At 43.0% G+C, this 18,247-nt stretch overlaps 1 protein-coding gene across 5 annotated transcripts in view; it reads left to right on the forward strand.

The window, feature by feature from the left end:
• tns1a (tensin 1a) overlaps nt 1-18,247 on the forward strand; it is a 74,781-nt gene that overhangs the window by 4,491 nt on the left and 52,043 nt on the right. For 4 of the 5 annotated variants that reach the window (XM_067503054.1, XM_067503051.1, XM_067503053.1 and 1 more), the window contains exon 2: nt 17,349-17,463. In XM_067503054.1, the coding sequence (XP_067359155.1) occupies nt 17,349-17,463 (115 nt within the window). Of the gene's footprint in view, nt 1-5,199; nt 5,508-17,348; nt 17,464-18,247 lie in introns of those variants that run through there. The other variant, XM_067503052.1, reaches the window with a different exon arrangement.

Here is an 18,247-nt window from a genome sequence, read left to right on the forward strand (position 1 = left end):
GCACACAACATCTTTCACGTCTCACTTCAGCCCATCCATGTGACTTTCCTCCACCGCAAATTCCCAAAAATGCATCTGGAATTCTCATCTTGCATGAAATTCACATCGGGATGGGCCTTGTTCCCTATCACATCACTCATCACATGCATACAGCCACCCTTACCTAAACCACCAAATGACGTAGCTCTAAAATAAACCTTGGTGGCTGGTCATGGGCCATGGGCTTTGGAAGACCGGTTGGCATTTGTCTACGCGCTGATTCAAGGTCAGTGTTACATCTCCAAGTGCTCTACAGGCAGTTGCTCCAGATAAAGATGACGGGGAACCATTGGAATTAGATTTTGGATTTGCCACTGGAGTGAGGCACTTACAGCCACCAACTGGATCAAAAGATAGTTTCTCCTGATAAATAGGGTCACCTTGCTTTTCACAGCTGCAGAGTTGTAATGCACCATTATTGAGGGCTTGGCTATTTCCAAGGAAAGGCTCTTCTTTCTCTCCAGTCGCCTCCTGCCATTGCACGTCTAGCTGTATTTGCTTGTTTTTGACGGAGCGGCTGTGGGTCTTTCATCCCTGCGCCGTGTGCCGATGATCGTATAGCACATGTGTGTGAGCAAAAAGGCCAACTGAAGTTCACTGAATGGTATCAGATGAATGCACACTCTTTGTCTGTTTCCCCTCAGCACATGTTATTAGCTTAACCTGGACCGCAATCTTTGCTTTTCTCTAGTATAATCAATCACGGGTAACGACTCTGGTATGTCTAAATGGCACTAGTTCCTCTCACACACTCCAACATGCACACATGTAAGGACGCGAGCGCTTGAGTTGATCCTCTGATGAATGGTAATGGCTGGGATCACTTTTGGAAGGGGATTTTGTAAACGGCACAGGCACTGACCAAATCAGCATAACGCACTGCATCCTCAGCAGTTTGTAATAATAATCTGTCCCCGAGTGAGTATCTGTTATGAAGTACAAACATCTTGACATTCCCTAATATCCTTTTCACACGATGGAAAAGCATCAGTCCCACAGGGTCTGAAACTTGAGTGTTGCAGTGCCTCGACTGTAAGCTCTCCGTTGTTTTATTTGAGAGCCATCTGGGCTGGTTATGCACGGATTTGTGCTCGCGGTGATGCCGTATAGCGTGCAGTGCTGCAACCGCCTATGTCTTCAAGCCACAACACCCTCCCACCAGCACCCAGACCAGCAGCAACCCCTCCCGCCCCATTGCCGCAGCTCCTTATCTCTTACACCCGTGCTCAATTCCACCACACTCCCCCCTGTCGCACTCAGTTTTATGTGTGTGTAAATTTGTGTTAAAACCTATGCACACACACTCATTATATATCTCCTCAATACCAAAGAACGAATCGCCTCTTCTCTTTTCTTTTATCAAGGACGAGGGTTTTCTTGTGATAGATTATTTCTTTCTTTAATCAAATAAACACTGAATTGAATTGGCCCTGCCATTATGGTCCAGACAGTTCAGCCACATCTTCAATTCTCTAACCTACACTAGAAAATGGGACAAATGCCTCTCACCAGAGATGCACAGACTGCTGACAGATGCACAAATGTACGCTGGTAACACTTAGTACACGTCTTTCTTGGAATAAGTGTCAATTCAGTCGAGTCAGTGAACTTCAAATGCAAGACTAGTGCTGTAAAGTCACTGCACTAAGTTACTTCCCTGTAACTTAGTGGACATTTTTCCTCTGCCCTTTAAAATGTATAAGCTTCGTTCGAGCTTTTTAGTGGCCCCATCTTGTTTGCTCGAACAAATACGCGAGGATTGTGCCTCTAAATTGTGTTTTTAGGCCAGCGTTTGCAGATGTACTTGACAAGCGTTCAGTCTGTTGATGCTCTGTTGCTCCAGCTGCAGCATTAGAGCAGGTCACGTGAGCGACTGGGAGGTGAAAGTGGAGAGGTAGGCTCTGTGTCTTCCCTCCGAGGATTGCTGTGAGGTGTTCAGTTTCCATGGCAACGCAGCTCACACAGTACTCACATGACAGGGCAGGCATACTACGGGAGATGGCCTGGGAATGTTGTTGGTAAGGCTGTGCGTTTGACTGTGGATGTGTGGTGGATTTGAAAGAGGAGAGAAAAGGGAGGCAGAGAGATGGTGAAGAGGTTTCCTCCCTGTGTTACTATGGTGACACTATTGTGGCGCATCTCTCATCCATACATCGTATCTCTTCATTACAAATTCTTTTCCTCTTTCTCCTGGGTTTGTTCTTTTCTTTCGTTCCCTTCCCCCTTGTCATTTTTATTCAGTGTCTCCTGTCCTGTCTTTTTTTTTTTCTCTTATTTATTTATTTTTATTCTGTTCCCTTTGTGACCTTCTGTTTCATCTAATTTTCTTGTTTTGTTTTGTTTTTTTTGTCCTGTCTCCTCTCCTCTGTTTTTGTCTCCCTATTCATTTAACTAATGGCCCCTTGTGCAGTAAATTCACATCAGGTGAATGCTGCAGACAGCCAAAACAGATGAGGGTGATGGGAGGCCTGTCCACTAATGAATGACTCCTTATTCCCTGCCTCTCCAATCTGCGCATGAAAACCTCATTCATTGCTCATGTATTTATCTCATGCTCCCTTTTACAAATTTTGGCCGGTGGTGGCGAGTGGTGTGCGGGTACCGCAGCTAGAGAACTGCAGACATCTGCCCTGAATGGCTCGCTGTATTCTGGGCCAGCTTTCAGCATGATGGATGCTGTGTTATTCCAGCATTAAAGCTTTAATGTGATGAATTCTCCAGTGTTAGACTACAGAATGTAGAATACTTATCTTCAGCTTCACTTTTTTTCCCCTTACTTTCTTATTTTCTCAATTCTACAATGAAGTTTTGTTTAAGTTGTATATCTAGTGTAAGCAAAATATTTGAACATCTTATCTGGAGTGTGTTTGTGTTGGCGGTCAAATATCCCTGTCTGTTTCTTTGTCGGTAAATGCACGAGACGTGCATATGAGAGTTTCCCCAACCCTTAAATAGGTTCAACAGACGGCTAACATCATTAGCCAAGACTTTAATGGAGGGTTTTACTGTCATACGATGGTCTAAATTCCTTTTTCCATGAGTAAAATTCTGCAGGAAACAGAGCGAATGTGTGTTTAAGTGTGTGTGTGTTTGTGTGCGTGTGTGTTTGCTTGTGCCTGCTTGCCGGCCTGTGTGCTTTCAGTCAGCTCCGGCATGTTGCATTGGGACTAGGGGAATAAGAACCTGACCTCACTGTGCAAAAATGTTGTACTGAGAAAATTCACCACTCCCAATAGCAGCCCCGAAATCGATGCTTTTTGCAGGTGGAAAATCACCTCAGTTTCTATTGTGGCGGCGCCGAGAGAGAAAACGCATAAATGGGCTGTGCATGCATATAGTATAAGCATTGGATGTTGTCACCCATCTGCAGAGAGTGTCTGAGTGTTGGGTAAAAGCCACTAGAGGCTGCTAGCAACCCAGTTTAGACCAGGGAAAATAGTAGCTGGAATGGACAAACACAAATCCATTTGAAAACCAGTTCTGGAGGCAATGTTCCTGCTACAGCACAACAAGTAGTGTTTCTCCGATGTGCTCCCATGTGGCCACACTGTGCTCTTATTATGCTAATGCAGAGGCACACACACGGAGATTATGTGTCAGGTTGGTATATGGATTGAGGTAACTGTTACAGTGGAAGTGATAGAGTGCAGCAGGGATCAATATAGGGTGTTTTCTCAAAATGAATTGGCTCTTAGCCCTTTATGGATCTGACTGTGGAGTGATGTAATGTTGATTCAGGGCTGTACTTTATATAGATGTACACATGTTTAAAGCAAACCCTCACACATGCACTTGGAAATGAGTATATGTATGCATCCATATTTAGTGTAAGGAAGTTTTTTAAGAGCAGGTAAAACTGCTCGTTTGCCAATCAAACTGAAAAAACTCAGCTCGTGAGTGAGATATTTCATGAGATAATCACATGACACAAGTTTGTGGCGTGTTTCACTTTTGCAAATAAAAGGTAAACAGGATTCAGTACTTAGGGTTTGCTTGATGACGAATATCTGTTCTTACGAATATGGTACATTTGTTTTCAAGCTGAAGCTGTTAACAAAGCAGCGTATTGAGTTTCTGCACAACTTTGCAGATGTTTTCGATTGTTCTGACCAAAAATGCCTGATTTTGCAACAGAATTTCTAAAAATAAAAACTGTGCTGGTTGTTCAGATGCTTTTAGGATTTTTTATTTTTTTTTATTGCAATATCACACATTTCTGGAGAAACCGACTATTATAAGATTTTATATAAATACGTCTGCATAATTTTATTTGTTGTCACTTCGAAGATGAAAACTAAAAGCTGAGCGACGGCGACACTATGATGTAAATTTTGTCATGAAGTATATATACATGGTCAGACAGCTTTGTTCACGGGTAGAAGTCAAAGCTTTTTGTGTTTCATTCTGGCCTCCTCTCTTTCCGGCAACATCTACCATTGAGCAATTCTTAGAAAACTCGTGGATGTATTGCGAGAACACACACCAAGGTTTTTACTATGGTGCTGTAAAGCACAGAGCGGTTCTCACAACAGGTCAAAATTATTTAGAAGCATTTATTTTAATGTAAAAATGTTAAATATATTGCAGCTTTGAGCTATTCAGAGGCTGAATGTGCATCTGTACATGCAACGTCTGTATACCACAGTTATTAGCTCAGTGTTTCCAAATCTCATCAACATTTGCAGCAAGTACCTGGTAGTTTTTCAGCCTCTGTGCCGACACTTGGCTGCGTCACAGTGGCTCGGGAGTCTAGAAGATATCTGGATAAAGGAGATGCCATTTGGAAACAGGAAGTGCTTACCAATGAAAAGCTAAAGTGACATTAGCGCAGACATGAGTGAGCATGCTTGCAGAAGAGAGGTGGAGGCAAAAGCGATGTGAGGTATGCAATGGAAGCCAAAGGGGTGGAGGGTGGTCAATGAATAGAGTGTGTGTAAAGAGAGAGAAGGGAAAGGAGGGGCTAACAAAGATCATTTAAAGACAGGGGTGTTATGGGAGGGAGAAAAATAAAGGCCAGGAGTCCCCCCACCCCCCACACCTCTTCCTCCATTGGAATAAAGTTACCACACTTCAAGGGGGGGACAGAGAGGAAGGCAGAAGTAAGTGAGAGAATACGAGCGAGAGTGGAGGAGCAGGACTGGAAGAGGTAGAGCAAGCAAGTGAGAGAGGGAGGGAGCTCAGATGAGGGAGACTGACTGAGGCCATGAGAGAGAGAAAACGGGAGCAGTGTTCCCTTTCCCACCCTCTGTGCACCTCACACGTCTGGCATGGATCTGTGTCGCTAAAGCCCGCGTGGAACCACCAGGAGTTTCCGGGAATACTGTGGAATTCTGTCCCGAGCCTGGAGAGGCCCAGAGTGGCATTTCTGGTTTGTTCTGCTGTTCAGGATGCCCTCCATTTCTCTGTCTCTGCCCTCTGCTCTGGCAGGGAGGGCCAGGAACTGGGTTTGCCTCTCTTGCATGTTTTGGGTAAGAAACTGCAGACAGGGATGAGCAAGTCTGAATGTTGGTCGGGGGGGTATATCTAAAAGGTCATGTCCACCATGAAAAGAGATTATATTATTTTTCCAATTTGATCAGTTAGGTAGCGGCGTCCGTAACGTTTACGTATGGAACCGATGGCTCGTGGGTTTGTGTCAGATGTTGTCAGATGGGTGGGTGTGTTCATGTGTGAAGTGCAAAGACGAGAGCAGTTTACGGTCAAATGTTCCTGGTGAGTTCACGTCACAGCCGCTCACTCTTGTATGAGTTCACCTTTGAAGGTTTTCTAGGGGGAAGACTGGGTTAAATGCACGTTACGTCCCTCTTACATACTTCATTGTTTGCCCACTAAAGTGCAAGTGAGTGTAGCTCCGCTTTCATTTGTTCCACCCTGCATTCATAGCTGTGTGATGGACAAATCTACAGTAGTTTGCTCTGCTCTGTGATCCGGACAGGACTAATCCTGTTGACTGCTCTGTGGCAACTCACATCACCGTGTTCTTGCATCGTGTCCACGCGGCCTCGGCACTAGAGCTATTTCTGGTCTCTCCTGTATAATTTAATCTGCTGTTGCTCGTTTCTCCTCCTATCTGGGACTGACTGAGTGTGTCATGAACCGGGGGCTTTCCATGCAGCATCTTGGTTAAAAAGAAGAGCAAAAAAGTGAAGCATGCCAACACACCTCTGAAAGTTTTAATGCCTCCTGTGTGTCTCAAACTCTTCCTATACAAGTGAAATGCAAAATGGGCTTTTTAGCTTCGTGTTTCAGCTGCAGAGTCATTTTGGATGTTAACATATTGCCATATCATGCATTAGCTTGCTTTTTATATGCATCTACCTGCAGAATAACACCATCTTTATTGAAGAACAAGCTGCCTTTATTCCTTTTTTTTTGGTTGTATAATGTATACAGTGTGTAATGATAGCACCCAAGTGTTAAATGGGGCATCTGCCCTACTTTTCTCTAGCTTGCAGTGGAGAAGTGAGCCATTTAGATGCAAGGGGAAAACAGGCAGCTCCCATGCAAAGTAAGATATTGGGCTGGCCAGATGCAAGGCTTCAGATCGGCAACCGAAAAAGATGAATGTTGAAGAGGGGAAACGAGGGAAAGACCGATGAGCGCTGTGATGTGTGACATCAGCAGAGGGAGGAAGAAGAGTAAGCAGCGGACGCTGAGTGACGTGCAAGGAGCAGGTTCTAAGAAAGCTCCTCAAATACATGCTATTAATAATTTATCAGCCCCACGCACAGAGGGAGAATATTAGATTTGACATGCTGACAGGAACAGCCACAAACGCAGGCTAGTTCCTAAAGCGTAGGCCAAATACTTCTATGAGCCCATTACTGCTCTACAATATGCTAATCAGGTCTGCTACGAAAAACAACCGCTATTTGACACAGCATCAGCAATTTGATTCTTAACATATTCACTGAATTACCTCACTGAGTCACTGTTTATCTGAGGGGATTGGGGGGCGGGGGGCTTACCACTTTCTACGGTATAAAATGATGAGGCATGCGCAGTGACACCGTTCATCGTTGTATTGTTTTGCCATTGTCAGTTTTTACTATATAATGGAAGGAGCTGGCTCATAAAGTTTAGTTGTTACAGGACGTTGTACTAAAATGCACCAAACAGCTTTTATTTAACGGTCCACTCGACTGTTTGTTGCCACAACTAGCACAAACACTCCCTCAGTGATGTCATCAGGGTCTCAGCCAGCCCTGATGACATCACTAGGGACATAGCAAACTTTGGATGGAAAGAGGACTAAAGGCATGTAGTCTGGAAGCTGTGGACTTCTACTAGACAAGGAGGGTCAACGCAAAGACACTGTCTAGTTGCATTATGGGGAATTTGACCTGGACAAATATTTTGGATATATTTGTTTTTGCCTTTGAGTCTTTGCAGCTCTATACTTTTTGAAAGGGCTTCAGCCTTTTTTTGTCTACAAACACAAATGTTAGGACTTTAATTTGTGTGTTTGAGTATATACTGAAAGTTATAGATGTAGATCTTTGAGGTGCCCATGAGAGGCCACGCTGAAATCCGATTCTCTCGATCACACTTGTTAACCCTTCCAAATTATTTTTGTTCCATCCAGTATTTTTACAGGCTTACAGCAACTCACAGGGGGAAAAAAAAAATTGCAGACTTCCAGAATTTGAGGCAACTCAAAATGCCTTGGCTTTTACTCCATGTCTAGTACACGGCAGCTGAAACAGTGCAAGCCGAGACTTATGGTAGATCCATCATGTCTTCATGTCTAACAGAGTCCCCTGTTGAATAAAGAGCGTCCCCGTGAAAGCTCTGAAAACCTATCAGGCTTTGATTGGACTGTTTCTGCCCACCACGCCTCTGTGTGAAGTGTGTGTGTTTGTGTGTGTGTGTGTGGGGGGGGGGGGGACATGGCTTGTATTAAGAATCCATTTCCCTCTGCTAGTACGAGTGTATCTACTGGTGATTAGCTTGTGTTGAGCGAGGACATTCTTAAGTTATAAATCTGTCCTGGCATCTCCAACTGCAGCGAAGTGGCAACAGCTTCACTACCATGGATACGTTTAAGTTGAAAGGACAAATGCTAGATGATCAAAATAACATTTCATTGGAACACATTGATTTAACGAGTTTTATTATAACGTTTTCAAACCAAATATTTGTTTTATCTTTGGATTCTAGAGAATTTGTTCTACGAATGAGCTGTTTTGTCCGCAAAGACTGAGACTATGAGGAGTTACTTAAAAAGAGGCAAAATAGCTTTATTTCTGTTCTTCAATAGGACAAGTTTTTAAAGGTGTTTGCTAATATCAAAGGTCATGAGCCACTGTCATTTTTAAGGTTGTGATCTTCGCTGTCCAAACTTTGCTGCTCCATTACATGTGTAATGCAGTAAACACAGGTTGGCTGTGGTTGGAAAACTCCATCCTTATCTAACATATGATTAAGACGATGATAATATTTGTGGTTTTGATGATTACGTCCACCCCCGAATGACTTAAAACTGCACTCAGACCTAGTTTTACTTGACAGCCTCCAAAGGGACCTCATGTCCTGTTCAGCTGCCACACAGCCAGAGATCCCTGCAGCTCTCACTGGAGCTTTGTCCATGCTCTCATTTTTTGAACCAGTGCATTTGTCCATACATATATATGTTTGCGTGTGTGTGCAAGAGATACGTGTGCTTGGTCTCTGAGAGTCACACTGTCCTCAGAGAGTATAGCCATCGCTCTGCCTAAACAAAGCTTTGTGTATTTGTGACCAGGTGATTTATATGCGATGTGACCGGATGCCTCCCTGCAGACCTCCGGGCCATCACCACTCAGCCTGTGACCTAGCTTCAGTACACTTCCCCTGGGCACTGTGCACTAATTTGGCCCTTCTTCTGATGCCTGAGCCCGGATCTCTGCCCACAAAGTTTAGTAGATGCTGGCCTTGATGCTGTAGATCCTTCCGAATGACCACCAGAGGATGTAGACGTCCTTTAAATCCTGATGATGTCACAACTAACGCTACAGCAAGGCACATTTACATTTACTGCTGCAATATAATTCATGTTTGGATTGAAACAGTGAAAATGCAACTTTCCTAAGGTTGTATCTTCTTCTGTCCTTTCGGGTTATCCCACAAGTTCAGGGTCGCCACAGCGAATCATTAGTCTGCATGTTGATTGGTGGGCGGCCACTCAACCAACTGACTCTGTGTTGTCATATAGTGTCACATTTTGGTCATTTACTGTCTATTAAGGTATTTTAGGTCATTTTGTATTATGTAGTGTCTGCGTTTAGCTTATTGTCTGGTTCTGGCCACTTTGTATGTGTTTTGAATATTTCTAAGTCATTTTTCAGCCGTTGAGGTCATTTTGTGTCCTGAAACTGAGCTTTTTCAAACAAGACATATAAATATTATTTTTCACCTGATGCCTTGGCCCGTGCCCTGAACCATTCAGTAACCCATCCATGCTGATCGCCAGCCTAAAAACCAAGACTATTTGGCTTGTATAAAATATTATATAAAATGGAGAGGTGAAAGCATTACAAGTATAAAAAGAATTTTATAATTTTTCTATTTATTTAATTAACCAGCTTCTCTCAGTCTGTGGATTTAACACTGGGAAGAAACAAAAACGTCCAATTGACATTTTAAAGCCAAATTTCTTTACTGTTCTTCTCCTGAATTTGTTTTTCACCGAGAGAGACTCAGAGAGGGGAGACCTCATTAGCAAACACGCCATTCTAAGTTCATTAGCCGAAGACTAATGATCACAAGCCGCCTAGACTTCATGATCACAGCTCATTGATCTTTGCGTCTCTCTGTGTGCACCTGGTATTGATCACTTCGCATGCCCACGCAAACCCACGGAGAGACACACGTGTGTTGTTTAGATGTAAGTTTAATGCAACCTCTATAATATCACGCGCACATAAGAAGTGAGGCAGGTAAAGATACACATGCAGATTGTGTTTCTTGGCTCGACAATGCTTCAAGGAGGGATCTACTACAGTCTGGCAGCTGGCCCACAGTGTCAGTCTACTGGGACTGGCTGCATTCAGTGCCGTAAATAAAACATCCACAACTCATATTTGTGTGCTGGTGCACAGATCCACATGCCCCCAATGTTTCAAGGTAGCAATAAACAACGTCTATCATTGCTTTAATAATAATTACTCTCCTTTTTGACCCTATGGGGATTTCCAGGTGTATCATAAGTTGCTGCTTTGGAAATCAGTGAACCGTTCTTTAAATAGTGAAAGAGCTAAGAATTAAAGAAAGCTTTCCAAGCTGCACCTATGGATTATATAGCAATTTGCTGGATATGTTTTACTATGATTAGGAGTAATTCTGTTCTGCCAATCACTGACGTAGCTATAATCACAGTGAAAAGGCCCCTGGGGGGGTTTACAACCAGAATAATGACTATCCTGATAGTCTGAGATCTCACACTCTCCTCTGTTATTTTCCCATCTACAGTAAAGTCATGTTTAGAATGCAGGGAGAGGACGGTACCTCAGTCAGGCTGGGATTCACGATTTTTAAGGTTTTAACTTAAGGGTCCTTGATATGAAAATATTTAGGGATCCCTGATTTTTGTGCTGAGTAATCGCTGGTGAAACGAACGTGACCTGGCAGCGCGGTGTCGTCTAAAACTGTCTTGCAGACGGATCTTGGCCAAGCAGCTAATTTCAGCCGTTTGATATGCCATCTGTGTTCTGAGCTCACAGATTCACCGAGAGTTCAGGACTGGAGGCTGCCAACGAGAGCAGGGTTAACAGCGAGGTGACAGTGTTTTTAATGGGAAGAACGTCATTACAGGCAACAAATTTGCGCAATATAAACTGTACTACTGCTATAAAGGGATAGTCTCAGGTTGACAAAGTCGCTGTGAACTTTGAAAGACATGAGTGCTTGAAGTAGGCCGTATCCGGTGTGTACTGAGTTTGACTCATACTATGGGATAACAGCTGCAGTATTTCACCTTTAAATGCAGGGATTTATTTAATTTGTGTCCTGGGAATTATTTAAATAACACAAATTACACAACCAATGAAATTATACCTGAACATTGCTTCTACCTGTCTATTCTGACCATATCAATAGGGACACAATCCTCGGTCTTCATTCTTTTTCTGTGTTTATGTCACTTTAGCAAGCAGTCTTTTATTTTGAAATGCCGTCTTTTCACCAAGAAACCATATACAGAAATGTTGCATTTGACAAGTGAGCCAAAAAAATTTTCCTCCAACAACGTTACTTCATCTTTGGACTACGTTGAAGTCCATCACAGTGCCATAGTTGTAATGTGTTTTTTGCTTTTTTTTAAAAAAAAAGCTTTGTAGAATAGGGGATCGTATGAAACATGGAAACGCTGATACGCATATTACGAATATCATCCTGGTTCTCGTTTCCATTCTTTTTTTTCTCACTCTCTTTGTCACAAAGGCTCCCATTGTTCCTGACAGAATTCTAATTTGCTGGAAATTGAAAGCAGGTGCGTCTCTGCTTTTTCATCTCGGATTGGTGCAGGACTTTTCTCTTCCCCCGGCATGTTCGTTTCTGGCGGGGCCTACTCCTTTTGCTTGGCTTTGATTGTTTCTGTTTTGTCAGGGCTGTTTTCGTCACTCTTTGTTGTGACTCTGTCTCTCCCCCCTGTCTCCCTGTTCTGTCCATCATCTAGGTAGACAAGTACTCGCCTCCTAGTGTACTTTAATTTAAACAGTGGAAAGCCTTTATATTTATTCCAGATTCTAGCACTTCACGCTGATAAACTTCCTACATCATCTTCAAATTTCAATCTCCAGAGGGCTGTATGTATTTCACTATTGTTCCTTGGAGACCCATATTTCACATTAGGAGACACTGTGAGCGATTAATGGACTACAGGGATTGTGCCAAATTACATCATTTTGCAAAATGATACTGTTCGCCCTTATTCCAAACGTGCCCCTCTGCGTTTTTAAGCCATTCTGCCAATTCATGCAGAAAGAGTTTTTCCTCTAACTGAGCTATAAATGGAACCTCATGTGGAGTTTTACATTGGAGGAGACATGTTGGTCATACATACGGGAGTGACGCTGGACGTGTGCAGGTTTGTGTTGACGTTTGTGTGTGACAGAGAGTCTAAGTGTGTGGTTTTGATTGGCTCGGATCTCGGTCCCAGATGGAGCAGCTCAAAATGCACCTGGCATAAACAGGAGGTTCAGATGTTTACTCTTATATTGAGTCTCTCCTCTCATGACAGGGCGGCTATGGTGAAAATCTTTATATGTGCAAAGCTTTTGACTGATGTGGAAGTCGAAAGCTATGCACGTCTTATTCTGACTGTTATTAATTATTATTATTGTTAATTTTGGCCGAAGAGGTAGTTAACATTGTTTTCTATGTTCTGACAATGTAAAATGTAAATCTCAGCCCTGACATTTAGTTGAGTCAGTCATTTTGCACAGTTGTTACAGACAGCGTGGGGCGACTGTGGCGCAGGAAGGTACAGCGGTTGTTGGTTCAATCCCCGGCTCCTCCGGTCATATGTCGAACTGTCCTTGAGCAAGACACTGAACCCCAACTTAGTTGCTCCCGGTGAGTGTTGGCCAGCTGCATAGCAGCTCCCCCACCGGTGTAAGAGTGTGTGTGTGTGATTGTGAGTGTGAATGGGGGAATGAGAAGCACTGTGAAAGCGGTAGAAAAGCGCTATATAAGTGCAGAACATTTACCATCTATTCCAATAAGTTTTTTGAATGACTTCTACAGTATTTTATGCAAGCAGTTTTTTTTGGTGTTTCCGTGTTATTTCTTGAGCAGAAGGGCAGAGTTGTGACTTTGACAACCCCCCTCCCTCCCCTGTTTCCTTTCACTTCCTTCCCTTCTTGGCTCTAAGTTGGGTCACGGTCGAGGTAGCATAGTGATGCATTTCATTAGCTAAGTGCAACTGGGGGAGAGGAGTGCAGAGCCTTGATTTACTGGGCCGGCTGTCTTTAAGCATGGACATACACACACAGAACACACACTCTCCTCTTCCACCATCCTTGGCTCTTAGATAGTACACTCCATCTCTTAACAGCCCCCTCCTTTTTACCTCTCCATCTACATCCATTTCCCTTCTTTTTTGTTTTGCCCCGTCTACAGTTCATTACTTTTCGTCTGTGTACAAAGTATTACCTTATGCTGTGGTTGGCTTCCATCAGATGCACACAACATATGTTGACTTTTTTTTTTTTTTTTTGCAGTTTTAGGAGTCAGAAAACCCAGCTTTCATGTAGAATTAACCATTTTAGATTTGTCACATTGTAGATTTCAGCCGGTCGTTTTTTTTTTTTTTCGTGAACGCCTAGGAATCTCTCGGTTTCCTTGATTGTGGCAATGATCTTTGGGATTAATAGGCTTTATCAGAGCATGGTTGCACTGATAAAGAATGGAAAAAAATACCATTTTCAAAGCATACAGAGTATTTGTTGTAAAAGTAAATGGTTTCCTTGATGCTGAAAGTAATGTCCTGGCAAGTCTTTTTCTTGCTTGACATGAACATCAGGAAGCCAGTCATTTCATACCAAATGATAAAATCAGTCATGGATGGTTACAAAGCTGAGCAATTGTTAGCGAGCTGGCTTTTTGATTACATGCCTAATTATGAGCTTTACTAACAGCTCTGCTCTCTGGTCATTTCCCTTATAGAAGTATGAGCTTACATTTTCTCTCTGTTGATTGCCTGCTTTTTAAGCTGTTGAGGCCCTTTTCCCCATTTTGCTGGAGGAAAAAAAATAAAATAAAAAAATGCCAGATGCTACATGGCAGCCATCCAAGAGCCATTTGCACTCCTGTTGTGGCGATACTCACTGTGGGCCCATGTGCCAGCGAGTACATGCACATTCATGTGTGTGTGGTTGTATGTTTTGATTTGTTTTGTCTCCTTTTTACCTCCTACCTCATCCATCATTGTTTGACAGGACATGTTGACCCCAGTTGCCTTGGCAGCCAGGTAACCATGGCACCTCCCTGTGACACAGTTGGCCGTGTCGGATTGGTTTAAACTGTGTGCATGGAAGATTATTACATGAAAATCTATCTTCTTGCATACTTCCTCCCTCTTTGTTTTCTTTCTGCGCTGTGTTGCATTGCTCCTTTAAATTTGCCCATCGCGGCAATCCTCCGATAGCTCACATTACATCCCTAAATGGAACTGAAGGAGAAATGTTTGCAGTCCGCCTGTGTTTAAAATGCATCAACAAACTCGGTGAACAAACAGGTCGGTAATGAGCTGGATTGCAGAGTGGCTGCTAATTAAGTTTTTTACAGCACTCATCAGCACGCCTGTAGCATGTTGTTTGTCTAATGCTACCTGTTGTAATTTGCTGTATCTGGCTCTGCGCAGCCAAGGTCAGCCATGATTCCTCTCAGCAGCTTATAGCGAGTGTGTCACACTGTGACAAAAGCCATTAAGATTTGGGGAGATAGGGGAGTGAAAACGCTGAGAAAGACACTTTTATGAAAGCTTTGAGCCACTGCGGCACATGGAGAGGGGAAGAAAAAAAAAAAAAAAAAAACACCGGGGAGCCTCAGAGAGGCACCAGAAAATGAGCTTAAAGACAATGAAGCAAAGGATTACACAACTTGGTCTTGCTTTCATCAGGGAGCCTCAGCACACATGGAATCCTTTGTAACTTGAGCAGTGGTGGTTGCAGAAGAAGTGATTTAAATTAGTAGCAGCAGAGGAAGTAAAGGTAGTAATTGTAGTAGACTAGATCACAGTGTTTTTAGTTTTCTCCTCCCTTTAAGCAAGTAGTGTAACCTAGTTATTCCTAGTTCCTAGTAGATCCACCACCATCTGCGTGTGTGTGAATTAGGTGAAATTGCAACCAGGCGGTGAAATGCTTTGGATAAACATGCTACATAAATGCTGTCGGTTTACCACCAGATAGAAAGTTGTGTGGTTAGTGTAGCCAAAAGAAATTTCCTTCTGCTCTTCTGAATTAGCATTGGAATCTAAAGTCTGAGTGCATCTGGACAAGGCCGGGATTGTTCTTTCAGTGAGATACATATAAATGAGGACTAGTTTTGTTGATCACGCTTTACAGCTTGGTAATAACCGGCTAATAGTGTGAGCTCAAGCTTATTTCATGGTGTCTGTGTCTGGAACAAGGTGTCTGTAAAGTACGGTTTAAACTGAACAGCTCAGTCCAGCAGGGCCCAACCCAGGCCGACCCCGCTGTACAAATACACAAAGGAAACCACGTTATCATTCGACTCACTGAGGAGGGTGTTCAGACAGAGTGATGGTGGGAAAATAGAGCTCGGCAGAGAGGCAGAGGAGTGTAGGCGGATCAAGGTGAGTGTTTGACAAGAAACTGTCAGACAAAAATGGAAATGGAGCAGATCTGGAATTTCTTTACGGTATATGTTCTGCACTGCATCTCATTCACCCATTCGCACTCACAATCTCACACCCGTACCCGGGAGCAACTAAGTTGGGGTTCCGCGTCATGCTCAAGGACACGTGTGACCGGAGCAGACGGGGATCGAACCAGCAACTGTGCGATTCCGCTGTACCTCCTGCACCACAGTCTTTGAATGAATAAGATCCTCAGATAGGACAAGTGATGACAAAACCCACAAACTCACGACTCTAAAGATGACAAAATGCATATTTATGACAGTGTGGAGCATTCGGCAGTTTTAGAGTAAAGACCTAATTACAGTGCATCCAAAAAGTATTCAGGTGTCAGGACAAATGCCATGAATACTTATCTACATGTTGTTTATTTTTTTTAAATGTGCAGAAAAGATTTCAAACAAACGTCTTTCACATTGTCATTATGGGTTGTTGTTTGTAGAATTGTAGGACACTAATGAATTGAATCCATTTTGGAATAAGGCCTGTAGCATAACAAGATGTGGAAAACGTTCAGTGCTGCGAGTACTTGGTGGATGCGCTGTACACGATTCTGAATCCTTCAGGTTTAAGTAATCAAAGCGACACTGAGTGATGTTGTTCAGCTGGTTGGAAGGAAAATCACATTTTGAAACCATTGGAACCATCAACAGTACAAGCGTCTACATGTCAAGAATAAATTAGATAAGTCATGGTATTAATTTCCTTAAGGTCTTTTGTATTTTAATATCTTTGCTTGTAGGGAAGCAAGTGTCATGCGCGCTTATCATGCCACTCTCCTCAGGTTTTGGAGCAGTCTCTAGAACTTCTCTGTCCTCGGGCTGCTTTAATAAAATGTTCCAGCACCCTAAACTCACACATGCGTATATGAACGAGGGAGTACACCATTCCCAGAGGTATTTTTAAGGTAGTGCTGCTGTGAAGATATTTTCTTCTGCTCGTCTCTTCATCATTAATTAGTCATTTAATTAGAGAACTTCAAAGTGAGAACATCCACCCCGCTGGTGGGTGGACTCTGTCAGTGTCTCTGTCTCCGTGCATGCATGTATTTACACGCAATGTTATGACAGAAAATAGTGCCTTAAATTTATGCAAAAACTGTTCCGTGTGGTCAGTAAACATTTCGTTTAGTATTTAACCTCACACGTCCTACTTTTGGTATAAACTGCATAGATTTGTTTTTTAACCAGTAAAATGATCAGATGGAATTGTCAGAAAATAATAATAATTGGGATGGAATCCCACCTCTTATCAGCACATAACTATGGTTCAGCAGGTGACCTTCTACCTCCTAGGTTGTGCGGTGGCAGTGATCATACGCTGCTGTGCATCCAGCTGTTGCTGTCCTGATTACACATTGCACACAAAGCTGCTATCTCCTCGGGTTTAGGCAATCAAACAGCCATAGGTTTAGTCCAGACATCTGCTGTGAGTTCAAAGTGCGGAACAAAGTGCTGTCACCTACTTTAAAGTCCTCTGGTTTCCCTCCTGTTTTCTCTGGTTTTAAAATATGTCACCAACAGTCGCTCGTGCTTCAGTAATACTTACTACGACCTGTCTATCACATGCCTGGAAAGTACAAGGCTACACCTATTGAACCACACATACGGGCTGATAGCTACTTTACAATGTGCCATTCAGTGGTGTGATAACAGTCAAATTCGCTGCCAAAACCCAAATTGCTCATTTTACAAAATCCTCCCAGCAAAAAAAAAAAAAAAAAAAAAAAAAAAAGTTTGAAGAAAAATATTTAAAACAACAAAGACACTATAAACCAGTCAAAAGAAACCAAAGACCATCAGAATCTGAGATCAAATCCCCATGTGCAGCCTCAGACAAATATATCATTGCTGAATCTAAAATGTGTGTTTGCACTGGCTGTGGACCTGCTGGCAACGACTCAATCGACTCTCTCCTGATCCCTCTCTCTTCCTTCCTCCCCTTCCTATAGCCTGATGAGCTGGAGGGCGTCCACACACACACCTTCAAGCTGAAGCCATTCAAGAAGGCCAAGAGCTGTGATATATGCAAGCAGGCCATCACCAAGGAGGGCCTCATCTGCAAAGGTGAGTGTCTGGGATGTCGGTCTGAGCTTGGAATCTGAGCAGCTGGGAGACCAGACTGAGTGATTTGTGAGCAGACAGTGGCCGGGGTAAATTCCTGGACTTCTTCTTTCATGAATGCTTTCTGGTGAGCTTGGCTGGCAGGGCAGGGGTCTATCCCAGCATGCATTCAGTCAAAAAGGCAAGAAAAACATAACAATATCTAACAATTTTGCGATGAAAATTTATGAGAACCACGTCCTCGCAGAGAATGAAACCGACATCAGTAGTCCCACCTCACTCTGAGAGTTGTCTTCTAGTAGCTTGCTTCGTCCAGCCAACGGCCCCAAATCTGAAGATTATCCCTTTATGCTGCCATAAAATGTTTTTGATGGCTGTTTTTGCCAGTGGCAACATATCGAAGTGTCACATTGTGTCAGAAAAGAGTTTTATTTTCATGAAAAACTTCTCAGATATTATTTTTTAGGCTTTGCGTCCATCTCCCTTTAATATGCTCTGCTTACTCATGTATATATATATATATATATATGTAGGCTTTATTCCCCTCTTTCTGCCTAGCTCTAACACCCTGCCTCCTCCTCTTCCTCCTCCTCCTCTTCTACCACAATCCCATCACATGTTTTTGATTCTAATTTTAGAAGAACTAACAGTTTTATTGTCGCTCCAGGTAAAGTCCAGGGGAAATGAACGTTGGACAGCTCTCATCTGTCCTTATTTCCTCTTTTCTTCCTCCATCTCTTTTCACACTTCCCCTCGATCTGCCCTTTTCCCCCTTAGTCACTCGATC

This window comes from Channa argus, chromosome 4, assembly GCF_033026475.1.
Source record: "Channa argus isolate prfri chromosome 4, Channa argus male v1.0, whole genome shotgun sequence".
NCBI lineage: Eukaryota > Metazoa > Chordata > Actinopteri > Anabantiformes > Channidae > Channa > Channa argus.